Raw genomic sequence first — 15349 nt, forward strand, 5'->3', positions numbered from 1 at the left:
AATTCTGTTTTATTGCTCTACTAGCACAAAATCTTAACTGTAAACCAAGCTTGTTTCTAGTACGCCGAAACAATCTTGGTTTACAATATCCAGTTGTCGGTTATCGCTTCAAACATGTATAATTGAAAGCATCAATAAAGGAGGAGGAAAAGAATAGGCACCAGGGCATTTAGTGCCTACCCCTGAATGTATGCGGGTAGAGGCTGGGCGTCTTCAGGGGTTCTCCTCTTTTTCTTCGCTTTCTGTCTGTTTATGTTCCTGTGGCTGCGTTTGGAAGTGTCTAGTTATTAGCAGAGCTCCATTGATTGAAATTGAAATTGTGGATGCTTCAGCATTTAGGTTATTTTACACCCGTCACATTATACGGGACCCAGCCCCTTACTATAACTAATATAAAAGTGTCTAAGGACTAAGGCCGTGTCCGAAAGCTGCAAGACCGTACTTGAAGCGAGCATCTTCCGAGAATGGTCTTGGAGTGCGGACTTCAAGTCGTGGACTGGAAGTGAAAGTCTTTCGATTTGCACTTCGACTGCAGCGCCAAATACGATCAGTAGATAAAACTATTACTCATTTCCCCAGCGTTTTAAACACTTGTTTTTCACCATAGAAATCGCATAACATTTTCAAATGTTTGTACACATACATCCACACATTACAAGAACTTTAACCAACAACTTGCTGGCCCATAACCTGTGTTGCTGGCTTTTTATCTCCGTGATTTTAAACAAATGAACAACGGATGCGAAAATTACGTGACCTAGTCAGCAACCATCTGTGCTGCGAGCTGTGCACTTGCGAACTTCTGTTCTTGACGCTTTCGAACTGTACTAGATGACGTCACTTCTGTCAAGACCATACTTCAAGTCCGTACTTTGTACCTATCGGACAGAGCCTAAAATATTCTTACCTAAGTTAAAAGCCGAGGCTGTAAAGGGTCACTCAGCACCACACAGTTCTACAAAGATTATACTGGGTGTGAATCCAGGTACCAGAGCATCCTTGGCCTGCAAGACTGAATTTACCGAGATGTACTACATGGAAGTGAGGTTGACTTTTGGTTGCCTCCTCAAAAGGTCGCCCTTTATACCCCTAGCAGTGTTCGAAGTGAGAGAGATACGGGGTAATGTATTCTCCAGGTAGGTAAATTTTCTCGAATCATCCCCTAGCATTCTCAGTATCACCATCTTAAATCATTGGAGCATCAAGGCTCCCCAGCCAATATTTACTTGGTTACTAGTAATGCGGTTACAAATAAGTTACTTTTTTAGGAATACTAACTGTAACCTGCTACTTTTAAAAGTAAATAGCTGGAACTGGAACAGAGTTATTTTTCCGATACGTGTAACGTCATCAACTGGTACTTTACGCCAGAGGTGTTAATTATAATTCACCCTCACCCTCACCCAACCCCACCACGTGTCTCCCTGAAAGCGTAGTAGTAATGTTGTCGCCTAGTAATCAAGAGGTCCAGGGTTCGATACATGGTAAGGCCATATAGTGGTTCGGTTCTCACTTTAAACTGTAGGTCCAGTCCCGATTATTCTTTTTATGCATACAGTGGAGTTAGAAATAAATTGTTAACATCTCTGGATGCTAAGGTTTTTGCTGAATCGCCTCAGACAAGGACGCTAGGCTTTGTTCCATGCTAAATTAACAATATTCAATCTTTATTGCTTTTCGAACACTGCATTTTGGTAAGAAGTTTTATCACGTACAAACTTTTCCTCTTTAGAATTTTAAAATGAAAGTGATTTTTTTTCATATGAGCAAAAATGTGCATATATTTAAAAAAAATCATCCATTGAAGAGACTAAATTCTTATTGGCATTATTTATTTGTAAAATGAATATGGATACACAGGACCATTTTCAAGGATTTAAATACTATGATATCCAGTGTTAAACATGTCCACTGGCGTATGCAAATGGGAGCTATAGACCCTTTCGAAATGTTGTGAAAATCAAAATCCAATTTTCAAATTAAATCAATAAAGAACCCGGGAAGAATCACAGTTGTAAGTGCAACCCACCCCATTAGATTAACTCGCCCTCCCCCCTCCGATTACCATTTTTGTTTCTGAATAACTTTTAAACGACGTTGTTCATTCACACTTCATTATTTATATGAACATTACACCACTCTGCAGAACTTACTTGTAACAGTCTGGTTAGTTTGGAGTCCCGATACGGGATATGTTTCGACTTCCCATCCACAAGGGCGGAAATAACGTTCCCTAGAGCCGACAGGGATAAGTTGATCTTCGTGGCCTCCTTCAAGCGCTCACCCGTAGCACCTGCGAAAATACGTCATCAAGGGTGAGGAGAGTTGGGTTCAGTTCCCATTGAAATAGGTTCAACAATTTCAAGAACGACGTAGCTTTATACCACAAGTGCACAGTTGGTTTAAATATAAAATTCTTATGGCTTGCACTGAAAAAATGGGATCAAAGCGATACAACAGTGGTCTCAAGAGGTAAACATCACATTTTGGTCAACTTAGCCTGAATGGTGTTAAAATATCTCACATAGTTGGATTCAATCAAGATCCCTTTAACACCACTGGTATACCTTGACTAAAATGTGGTGTGGATCTCTTGAAGCCGTTGCCTGCCTCACTTTACCACCAGTAGTTTCTAGGGTGTACTAATCTATAATTATACGTATTTGTTACTATTTTTCATGAATCCCTTGTATACTGCTTCAAAGTTAGATTGTGTTGCAAACATGAAGAAAATTATTGAGACATGTTACCAGAACTGTAAGTACAGTGTGATACATAAGAATTACCAAACAAATTGTCAATCAGCATGTTAATTATCTGTTGTACGCAATAAGAGCTTCAGGAATTGAGATGAAAGCCAAAAGAGCTGCTAACAATTTCCATGCCTCAAAAACACGTAAGATTCAAGGAAGTAAGTGAAAATAGGCGTGGATAATTTGCTGAGCAATGTCTGTGCATCCCACCGTACATTAACGGACATTCCTGTGCAGAGCCGGATTAAGGTGGGTGCTATTGATGCTGCAGCATTAGGCCCATTTCTGAAATAGGCCCAGATAAAAACAGACGAGAACTTTTCGAAAGCTGAACAGTTTTCTTTTCTATATTAACCTGAAAATAAATCTTAGAATGAAATTTGGAACCCCAATTTCGGACGCCTAGACACAGCGTTATTTATTATACAGTCACTATTATTCTTTGCGCTGTGCCCTAACTATAACGTCGTTGTGTTTATTGTTCACCGAAGGTTTCAAGCATCAGGCCCAATTTCGGCTTAATCCGGCCATGCTCCTGTGTTGAAACGATCACACTGACTTTCAGCACAAAAGTACCCGTCACTTTACAATAAAAGGCAGATTGTATAATGAAATGTGTACGAATTGAAGTTACAGTTGGAAAACATCAGGAAGTGACGTCATTTCCCTGCAGTAGGATAGAGTGGCAAGGAACATAAAGGCTGATTTCTCCATTTTTGCCTAAACGCCAAGAGCGTTTTCAAGTAGGAAATTTAAAATTCGTCAAGATTTGAATAGTATATTATATCTTGGAAAGTACGAACAAATAATTAGGCTATAATTTTACAGTCCAAAAAATTCTACTTTTCTTTTACCAAATACAAGAAGAAAGTAGAAATTCTGATATCTTTCTTTATAAAAGTTGAATTACATTTGTGCCTCTACGTAGGCAACACCGTCACGTGAAGGTTCAAAACCGTACCTGCATTTTGCCCGATATATGTTCCATTCTAGTGGCAAGAAGTGTCCACTTGCTGCTGATACAAACACAGTGTCACTGGGGGCTAAAATTTTACACATGTAAGTTACTTCATGTCCTCTATCATCCTACCAAATTTCATGATAATCCGAGACGGTCAGGTTGAAAAGTTCATTTTTTTTTTGATGATTTGGCATGAATGATCTTAATGTAAAAGCTGTGCTTCTTTTCGGCAGGAAATTTAAAATTCTCAATAAAAATCTATATTTAGGTAACTACGAACGCTAGACTTACAAATTATAGCTTAATATCTTCGGTATACAGTCTTGGCTATAAGCCTATGCCGAAAAGAAACTTATTTTCGTTAAGCAAAAAGAAGAAGACATTTATTTATTTGGTGCCCAAGTCGGCGTTTAAGGCTTAATGGTGGCCCACTTACCTGTCTTGGCCTGCCTCTCGCTGCCCGCGAGGTCCACGAGGTTGAGCTTCCCCTTGCGTATCTGCTGGTCGCCCGTGACGGAGGTGCTCATCATCTCCAGGCTGATGGTGAAGATGGAGTGGGACCTCGAGGAGTCGGCGTTCATCAGCGTCGCTCCCACAGAGCGGTTCTTCCAGCCGCGGTCCATCAGCGTCTCGCACTCGCACACGTTGTGCACCGGGTGCATCGACAAGTCTGGAAAGGAAGAACAATACAATCATTAGGCCTAGGCAGGGTGGGCAGCTGCCTACACACAGAAAATGACATGCATAAAATCTGATGCACCAGCAAAAAGCATCGATTGATCCACTAGAATGTGTCTCTCGATTGACTGGTTGGTTTTATTTTTTTACTTTACGTTTCTGCCAGTTTTTGGCTAATTTCGAATGGAGGTGAGATGTAATAGATGAAGCAATAATCGCAAACTCTTATGGACAGCATACAACACTAGACCTACGGAGGATTGTACTGGCCACGAGTCCAGACGCCAGAGCCTCGTTAGTCTTCAAAGTTCAGTGTGGAAGTGAGGTTGACAATTAGGTGTACTATGTGGAAGTGAGGTTGACAATTGGGTGTACTATGTGGAAGTGAGGCTGACAGTTGGGTGTACTACGTGGAAGTGAGGTTGACAAGTGGATGTACTAGGTGGAAGTGAGGTTAGCATATGGATGTCTTCTGGAAAGGTCACTCCTTACACTGCATTCGTCTTTTGGCCTTTGCCAAGAGTCGGGTTCACAGCTTGATGCATTTTTGTATCTTGTTTGTAAAGGCGACGCCAATGTGGATCACACGATGCAAGTTGGTATTTCTATCTACGTCGAGGCACGGGTCACCACGGCGGGGGGGGGGGGAGTAATGGCACGGACTAGCTCAACAGAACTTTTCAGTTGGGTTTTTCCTTAAAATAATGTAAAATTGAACATAAACTAATATATTTTTCTAAAAAATGGTTTAAAAATATACCTTTGTACCATGATGCAATATGTGTTATGAGGCAGGGGAGGGGGAATCAAAATATATTTTCATAGTAATTCACAGGGCCTCCCCCATGGCGCAGTGGTAGCGTCATTGCCTTGTAATCAAGGGGTCCCGGGTTCGATACCCGGTGGAGGCACAAGTGGTTCGGATCCCACTTTAAACTGTAGGTCCAGTCCCGATTAGCCTTACTGTGCATAAAGTGGACTTAAAACACCAACTCAAACCAAACCATAATAATTCACTTGCTTCAGCAGGTGCACCATCCGTTAGATGAAGAAAGGAAGAATTTAGGGGGAGATGAGATTAAGAAAAGTTAATTTTTGGCTGCTTTCAGACAGAAGCGACAAGAAACTTTCACATATTCAATAACCAATTATTATAAATTTCTAATTAAGAAAAGAAACTCTCATATTGAGTAACCACGCGTCACTTGTAAACGAATCTACAAAAATAAATGGAACTTTTCCTACGCAGCCCTCCTTGGCGGAGTGGTTAGCAATTAGCACTACGACGCCAGGGCTCCCAGGTTCCAATCTCAGAATGGAAGTGAGTGTCCCTTTATGAATTTCATCATATCATCACTCAATTCGATCTTCGCGATTAGCCAAAAGTTGAAGAAAAGCGATGTAATATAGACCAAATCAATCAAGCAAGTCACCTTCCCACGGAAGTGACACGTGGCGCCTAAGTCTTGTGCTCACGCATGCGCAGTTAACTTCCTTTTCAGACTAAAGATGCCTGTGTCACTAACAAAATGGCAACTAAGTGAATGTGTTTTGCAGTTGAATCTGTGCTATTTCGTTACTAGAAACATCCTTACAAATACTGTCGCCGTGTGGCGCCACTTACCGGCCACGTAGACGCCCTTGTCGGTGTGCTCCTTGAGGTCGAGCTTCCTCTTGACGTCCCGCCCCAAGAGGTCCCGGATCTCCTCGTTGTAGATCTCGAGGTAGGAAGCGAAGACCAGGTACTTCATGTTCTCGGCCAGCGAGATTGCCTCGAAGATGTGCTCGAAGGCCCTGGGGATGATCCCTCGCTGCGCCGCCGGCTGGGGAATCCCCTGCATCGTGAAGCTCTTGCCGCAGCCCGTCTGTCCGTACGCGAAGACCGTGCTGTTGTAGCCCTCCAGAACACCCTGTGGAGAGTAAGAATACCTGACAATGCACTGCACTAAACAAACTTTCACATACTCAATAACCAATGAGAAACTTTACATATTTAATAACCAATCAGAAACTTTCCCATGTTCTATAACCAATTAGAAAGTTTCACATATTCAATAACAAATCACCCTAAATCCATCTTTGATATATTGAGGAAACAATCATCAGAATTTTCTAATATAGGAAATAAACTTTCACATCAGTCGGCTCAGTCGGTAACGCGTCTGACTACCATGCTCAAGGTCCCGGGTTCGATCCCCGGCCGGTTCAAATCCGGGAACTTTTCTAACGGTGGAAGCGGCCCCGGCGCCAACCCAGCGTCGAATAACATGGGTACCTGGGGGAAACCCTGGGGGGTAAAGGCGGTCAGGGGCGTGATGCTGATCACATCACCCCCACTCACGACCGGATCAAGAAAGTGTGGGGCGTTACCCCCACACCCCCTATACGCCTTCATGGCGTGGTGCTATGCACAGGGGAACACTTTACTTTATTTTTTATCAGAAACTTTCACATATTCAATAAGCAATCATTCCAAATCTATAGGAAAACTTTCACATATTGAAAAAACCTGCCCAATCTAGCTTCTATATATATATATAATGTACTATGTATGTGTGCGTGTATGTGTGTGTGTGTGTGTTCGTGGGTGTGTATATATTTTTTTCCGGCATAACACTCGAACGCCTGGAGCAATTTCAACCAATCTTGTTGAACGTGTCACTTGCAATCTGGAAATAATATTTTTGGGGCGGGGTTGGGTGGTGTGGGGTGGGGTGGGAAGGGATGACATGTAAAAATAATCGCGAACGACCGATTTGAAATTCCGCACAAACAGACATCCGTGACTCTATGCAATCCCGCACAACCAAAGTGTTTCTTGGGTTGTCTAACATTCAGGCTGTGTTGCGAATGGAATCCATAGTTTTCGTGACACTCCCAATGCGGTTCAAATCCAAGTTCATCACCTATCGGCATGGGGGGTGATAGGGGGTTAGAAATAAAATGCCACAAATGACCTAGATTAGTGTCGAATACATAGTAGTTTTCGGAGTCTCTAAACTAATTGGTGACATTCAAGATGAAGTAAAATTAGTTACATTTTACACTATAGTTAGAATTCATTACTTTCCTGGCTAATAGAAGATTGAGATAAATAAATTCCTAGGCAACGCCGGTTAATCAGCTATTGGTAATAAAAGAAATAAACTTTCACATGTTCAATAACCAATCACAAACTTTAACATATTCCGTAGCGGAGTGATTAGAACATCGCACTACGACACTAGGAGTCCCGGCCTAGGCATGGATGTTTGTGAGTGTCCATTCATTAATTTCATAATATCATCACTCATCCTAATCTTCGGAAATTAGCCAAAAGTGGCATAAAAAGCGAAGTAAAATAATGCAAATCAATCAATCAGTCAATTAACAAACTCTCACGTTTCCAATAATAAATTATTCTAAATTTCTAATAAAGAAAATAAACTTTCATTCTAATTCATTCATCATTCTGAATTAGTAAAAAGGAAATTAAATTTCATACATTCAACAAGTAATCATTATTAATCTTTCTATATATATAAAAATATATGTATGAATGTGTGTATGTGTGTTTGTTCAGCAATAACTCTCGAACGCCTGGAGCGATTTCAACCAAACTTGGTACACGTATCACTTGCAACCTGGAAAGAAATACTGTGGGTATAAGACACTCCCGGCACCCCTAGGGTTGGGGGTGAGAAGAGGGCATAAAATAGCATTCTGTTGCGTTGCGTGGCATTCTCGTGTTATCTCCTGCAAGTTATGATTCCTGCAACACAGCAAGGCGAAGTTGGTTGCCTACACAGAAGGTGCGATATTGCTATCCTCGAGCAATTTCAACACATATCACTTACAATCTGGAAAGAAATACTGTGGGGGTAAGACACCCCTGACACCCCTAGGGTGGGGTGGGAAGGGGGTGACATGTAAAAATAATCGAAAACGACCGATATTAGTGTGGAATCCATAGTTTTAGGGGTCACAAAGATGAATAGTGACACCCCCAATGCCGTTCAACTCCAAGTTAATTTTACACTATCGTTAGAATTCATTATTTTCCTGTCTAATAGAAGATTGGGATAAATAAATATTCGGGCAATGCCGGGCAATCAGCTAGTTGAAAATAAATTAAAGAAACACCCTTAAACTAATCATTCTGAATTGTAATAAAGGGGAAAACTCACTTATTCAATAACCAATGATTCTGAATTGGTAATAAATAGATGGAAGTTTCTCACATTCAATATCCAATCAAATTTCACATATTTAAACCAATCATCCTAAATTTATAACAAATAAAAGAAACTTTCACACGAATCATTCTGAGATCGAAATCGCAAGAGAAAGATCCATGTATTCGACATCAATCATTCTGCATATTTTTAACAAAGAAAACAAAACTTTCACATATTAAGTAACCAATCTATGAGTTGGTAATGCAAGATAGGAAATTTCACACATTCAATAAGCTATCGCTACTAATTGTTAAGAAATGAAAGACCCTCAGTTAAACTAATAATTATGAATTGGTAATAAATGGAATATTCTTACATTCAGTATCCAATCACTATGAATTTGTACAAAAGGGAAGAGGCTTTCACACACTGAGCTAACCAATCTGCGCAAGTGGTGCAGTTACCTCGACCAGCGGGTAGGTGATCTCGTTGTATATCTGTTCGGTGGTGGAGTTGATGTAGTAGACCCCGTCGAAGGTGAATGTCTTGGGAGGGGCCGTGGCATCCGAGGGGTTCACGATGGAGCACGAGCAGCGAGTGTTGTCCATGAACAGAACGCACTGGAAAGATAAAAAATACCAGTCAGAAGATGTCATCAAAATGATATCACTACTCTAACAAGAAAGAAAAACCCTAAAATTTCAACAGTAATGAAGCAAAATGAGCGTGGGCGATGCAATGACGTGCTTGCCATGTGATCCTGCCCCTGCGTTGCCATGTGACTTATTCAGTGCCAAGTGTTTGTATCATCATGGAGGAGAAAAACTTACGCATCGAAAGCAGAGACGTAATATTTAACGTTGTTGAAGCTTTTGGCATCGAACCTAGGGAGGGAAGTTATAAATAGGACAATAACGAGGCAATCAGACAGAAAGATGCAAAAGAAGAAAAATGATTGTCGACTTTAGTTTACAGTTCACGGGGTTTTCTCATTTTGGTAAAGCTGTAGAATACTTCAATTTCCTCTTTACTGTACATTCATTGGTTAACTTCACTTCTAAGTAAAGGTAGATAAAGTTACCAGTGCACTCTTTATGCTCAAAATCGAGAACGTACCTTCTCTTTCCTTGTGTGTTTTCCTGGGAGAGTGCGAATAACAGTGTATAACTTTATTTTACTTCTACTAAAATTTTGTTCTTCGGCTATATTCTTACAGAAAACAATGTGTTCGACCATTAAATATTTATATAGCAGGAGGGGTCTGACCACAAGCTTCCACTCTTGCAACTGGCATCTTAAAAAAAAAATTGTCTGATTGGATACTGAGAGTGGCTGCTGTGGCATGTAGAAAACACGCCCACTAGCTACCAATCACGTCACGTAGAGTGGGATGCATAAGTATTGCCAGTGTATTTTCTGGCGGTACGCAACGGAGCAATAATATTTTGTTGCATATGCTGACCAAGGCGATCTATATTTTAGTGAATTTGACTTTAAAATTTTGGGTGCGTCAGCACTAAGGCTATTTTACCATAACTAAAATAACATAATTGTAGTGTGGCATAACTAAAATCTTGAAAATATTCTGACTTAGGAAGCTGAGGATGCAAAGGGGCACTCAGCACACATAAGGACCAAAAACAGGACAACACATAGAATTATGCTGGCCACAGGGCCAGTCTTCAGAGCCTCGTTAGTTTGCAAAATGCAGTTCAGGGTGAACTACGTGGAAGTGATGTTGACAATTGGGTGTATTACGTGGAAGGTCACCCCTTACAACCCTATATTTCAGTTTAAAAAAATCACGTACAACGTTACGTTTCAACCTCTATCAGGATCTTCTTCAGACTTGAAATCAAACTAAAATGATTTTCTTTTTGTTTCAAGTATGAGGAAGACCCTGATAGAAGATTAAAACATAGCTTTGTTAAGCTTTTTTACTGAAATATAGACTACCTTGGTAAGCATATGTAGTGTTTTTTTCTATCATTGAAACAAAGAAAAACAAGGGTGCATGTATGTGGGTAACTACATGGATGCACTATTATTTATGAACATGCCACAATATCTAGAGTAGTTCTTATCATGAACACAATAATAAATAGAACGAACGTTAAGAGTATCGCAACCTTTCTTCCCATATAAAAAGACCTGAATATTACGAAGCAATTGTTCAATTACCATATTTGTTCTCTTCTCTTTACCCAACGAGAGCTTCTAGAATTGAAATAAAATACCAAAGAAGCTCTCTGCGCCAACATGCGCAACTCCTTCAAAACACGTACCATGCAAGGGAAGAAGAATTAATGAAAATAGTCGTGGACAATTCGCACTGTAATACGAGTAATACTTGTTCATCCCACTGTACTTCTTCCAATGCTGTACCAGCTCAGCCACTCGTTACCATATTGCTTGGGGTAAGAAGAGACCATAGCCGCATATAAATGGGAAGGTTTAACGATTCCAAACCATTTCGAATTGGTTTGGTAAACATTTTGCACATATAAACAAATCTCAAACTTGGTGAAAATACTAGGCTGGTTGACAAGTTTTGAAAGTTATTAGTATCACGCATTAAGTGTTTTAAAATAAACGCCCAATTATAGCAAAATGCAAAAATAATGTTGTTATATCTCACCAAGGTAATATTGCATCCAAATTGTGTAGAGAATATTTTGTTGGTTATCATTCAAAAGTTATTATTCGTAATTTATAAATTGTTACAAGTAAATTGTGATTTTGAAATTTGTGCTATCATTGGGCTGTTGTACGTTGAGCTCCACCCATATTTTGTGTATATATAAGGAAAGCCATGGCCATTTGCGAATTTATTTTTTTCAACAAAAGGAATGATTATAAAATGTATTGGTTGCATTATATTACAACAAATAAAAATGATCTACTAATGATAGTAAGATAATAAAACAAAGGTTAGCACAACGACTTTAATCAGAACTAGATTCACTAAATATTTAAGTAAGTCAAAACTAAAAATCGAATCCTGGGCTTGTTAGTTTAAAGGCAATAACGTTAACTGATGGATACAAAGGAAGAGAATTCTACGTAAAATATGGCACATTTCAGCTGAGCAAATGAATGCTCAGCCTTATCACTTACTGTACACAAAAATATACTATGCTATCACCTTATCTTGTGTGTATAAAGAAGGTGTACAAGAAGTGATAGCGGAAACTGAAACGGTGAAGAGTACACAATAAATAATAAATACAGCGTAGAGGGCCTTGGCCTATATCCTGACTGCCAGTCTCCCTCCGACAATCCTACCAAGAGGTGTGGAGATCTCCAACCCGCAATGGGGTGACGTGGGGCCCTGAAAACAATAGAATTTTCTGCTGCTGCTGCTGTTGTGAGCCCTGTCGGTTACGATATACGAGTAGATGCAGCACTTTTTCAGAGAATGACGACTGTTACCAGTGGCTACGAGCTTCTTGTGTATCCTCGTACATTATTCGAATGACGAAGTATGTTGAGGAGAGCCGACAAGTCTCAGTTAGTTCATGCAGTACTCAAATACACCAACAAGTTACGAATGAAGAAATATCAGTACAAGCCAGTGCGTTTTGAATGATGGATCTATCCTACATTAAGTTCCATATCGTAACAATGAAACACACAAGAAAATTGCAATCTCTTGTGTAGATGTCACTCTGAAAACAGATGGCTACTGTGGCTTTCCTACGATCAAGGACAGAACCCTCAGAAGATTCTGCATCAAGGCTAGTAGAAATGTTATTTCAGCACCGGCAAATAAGAACACTTGCTAGCTAAAGAAAACAACAACCAAGCAATTATTTCCCTTGTAGGTGAGACGTTGAAGAAGCACCTGTGTACTGTGTACAATGCAGGTGATGGTGATCATATGGACATCGTTCGTGCTGCAGTCTCATCATCACAAAATGCAAGTATTTGTACAAAAGTAATAGAGAGAAGATGGACCATGCCAAGGACAATGGTTTCAGGTCGTACTATCGCAGTGACATAAGGCAGGGAGCATCTCCCAATACTGTGTACGATATCCTCGGAATTCAATCATAATTGGACCGTGTATTCATCAAACTGCTCCTGTTTCTTTATGTTTTCACGGGCTGTAATACCACACCCACATTAATTTCTGGCATCCCCGATGGCGTAGTGATAACATTCGTCGCCTTGTATTTAATGAGCTCAGTGTTCGACACCTGGTGGATGCACGTAGTGATTAGGGTCCTACTTTAAACTGCAAGTGCAGTCCTGATTATCGTATCTGCGAATAAAGTAGACCTAATCCAAAAACTCAAAACAACTTCAAGAATATGTTCAATTGGGAAACACTCAGCATTAAACAAAGTGATGCGTTCAGCTGCAAATTAATTTTGTTTAGATTCTTGTCAACATTCAGATATTGAAGCCGTTGGAAGAAAAGAGATGCTCCTGTTGTATGACTGCGAGTCGTTGAAATCCACAGACGAACAATGCCGTTGAAAACATTGCTGCAGGTACATCGTTTGTTTCGCCTGAGTGTTAGCCCCATCTGCCCTCTCCCCCATGTCTACGCCAGTGTTTACAATGATGAATACGATTAATTAAACTATGTCCATCCTTAGATTTTGACTTTAGAATTAAGAGAACTTAGAGAAGAATTTTATTTCAAGTATTTTTTATTTTCTCGATTTCTTATTTCTAAACAGTGGCGGCGATTAGGGGGGCGAGAGAGGCAACTGCCCCCCACTTTTCGCCACTTTTGCTCCCGCACTATGGTAAACCTTATATACAAATGGAAATATACTGTCTTTGCCTCTCTCACCCCCCCCCCCAGTTTTGGCACCTTTGACCATACTCTTGCTATGTCTTGGCTACATTGCCTTTTACAATTTATCGTTTAGGATTTTAAGTATAAAGTGAATAATTGTTCCTTGTGCGAACCCCTTCTATCTTTTCTGAAGGTATAAATATATTCAATGAACTATTGTTGCTGTTAACATAAACTCTCATCTTTAACATTTGATTACTCCGCCGGAAAACAGATGTCTAGGGATGCCATAGCACTGATTTAAGTTATGCAATGATTTGATTCACGCAGATTCGCGGTAGATAGTCGTCATCTTTCTCACACACGCACATGGTTGGATCTTACCTTCGCTGCATTCCCTCTGACCTGGGTTGGGTGAAAGTGGTCCTACAGTTCTGGAAGGCCTCCACACTCCAGTGTTGCACCTCACGGTTATCCTGGTTGGCGAAAGTGGATCAGTCGGCGGCTCCATCTGGCATCATCGGATCCTGGCTTCACTCGTGCACTTCGCAGGGACGTCCCGGACGGTACACGTTCACTGTCGACTCCATACGACAACTTGCGCAATAATAGGTCAGTTCTTCGCGGTCACTCGTAAGTACAGATTCGTGACTTGGGCGGTGAGACGAACATACGCGATGAACCATTCGCGGTTTCACATGGATATCAAATGTTATTAACTTTCACTACTTTGGACGTTGTTTCGGACGATTGACACGGGTGGACGTGTCTGGCGTTATTCTCACATAACCACACGTATGTGCACGGATGCGTTGACGGCGAGGGGGAGAAGGACCCCCTGGTTCTATTCTGCTCTACTCCATGGCTCTGAAACACTCACTCGAGGAAAAACAAATCCAGACCTCGCAGCTAGGTCGCGCGTAGCTCACACTCCGGTGGCGATTGTAGGCAAAACTGTGCAAAACTGTGTCTCGCTATTCCAAATCATCCCTTTTATTCCAGATTTGAACGTGGTGACGCGCTACCCTCTATGATCAGGTGCTTGTTTATTGTTTCTGGTGCTTTGACCGTTGTCCTCCTATATTGGTCAATGCTCACTCCGGTCCTTAACCCCTGGTAGCAGCTCCTCGCGCAGAGATTAGGCTAACTCTTCCTCCATTGTATTCAGTCACGAAAAGCAAGGACAACTCAGTAGGGTAGCTTCTCCCTTTCAATCCAGCGATGAATCTTTAATAATTCATAACTCCCGTAGTTCTGTTCTGATTAGGCTCAAATCTTGGAATCAGTACTTTCATGATGTGGTCTTCCGCTGGTTGAAATCTCATCCAATTCGGTCCATTGGTTTAGAAGTTGCATTTCTCTTGCTATTCCCATAAGAATGCATGTAAATCCGAATTCGGGCGAAAAACGGTGGTTGAGCAAGCTAGTGCTGGCTAAGACAGTTCGCTAGACACCTGTATTCGCGACGGATATTAATATTGCCAATTGCAATTAATTCATACTAACGGGCAATTAGATTAATTACTTGTCACTCAATATTTGACCGTTATACCTGAGCCTATTATGTTGTCTATTGTCATAGTTGCGATATTTTGTATACTGTTGTTAAGTCCTGTTCCGAACGATACCGATAAGAATGCTTGATTTTTTTAAAAATACTAATTAATATTATGTGGTCAGTATTCCAGTCAAATTACAAGCATCGGTTTATCAGAGTTATCCTTCAAAATATTCAATAACTGAATCAGAACATTAAAGTACTTCTTACGTATTCACACAGCATACAATTCTGCACAATTTTGTTGCCGAATAAATGGAAACTTCAAATTTTGCATAATAATTATTAATTATACTCCGCGAAAGTGTCACGTGGCATTTTGCAGATCCTGCGAAAGACCAAAACGCCCGGAAGGTGGTACCTTTGAACAAAATACAACCAATACTTTCCGATACCGATACATCGGCATCGGCTCAGCCCAAATATATATATATATATATATATAATTACATTATCAATATATAAAAATTAAAATTATATATAAATGTATTA

General features: G+C 40.4%; 1 protein-coding gene across 7 annotated transcripts in view; it reads right to left on the minus strand.

Annotated features, from left to right (window-relative positions):
• LOC145996573 (osmotic avoidance abnormal protein 3-like) overlaps positions 1 to 15349 on the minus strand; it is a 188202-nt gene that overhangs the window by 62959 nt on the left and 109894 nt on the right. For all 7 annotated transcript variants that reach the window (XM_083133076.1, XM_083133075.1, XM_083133078.1 and 4 more), the window contains exons 3-6: positions 9014 to 9169; positions 6017 to 6302; positions 4151 to 4384; positions 2154 to 2293 (exon numbers count right to left, since the gene is read on the minus strand). In XM_083133076.1, the coding sequence (XP_082989202.1) occupies positions 2154 to 2293; positions 4151 to 4384; positions 6017 to 6302; positions 9014 to 9169 (816 nt within the window). The remainder of the gene's footprint in view (positions 1 to 2153; positions 2294 to 4150; positions 4385 to 6016; positions 6303 to 9013; positions 9170 to 15349) is intronic.

This window comes from Lepisma saccharinum, chromosome 12 (assembly GCF_977018435.1).
Source record: "Lepisma saccharinum chromosome 12, izLepSacc3.1, whole genome shotgun sequence".
Classification (NCBI taxonomy): domain Eukaryota; kingdom Metazoa; phylum Arthropoda; class Insecta; order Zygentoma; family Lepismatidae; genus Lepisma; species Lepisma saccharinum.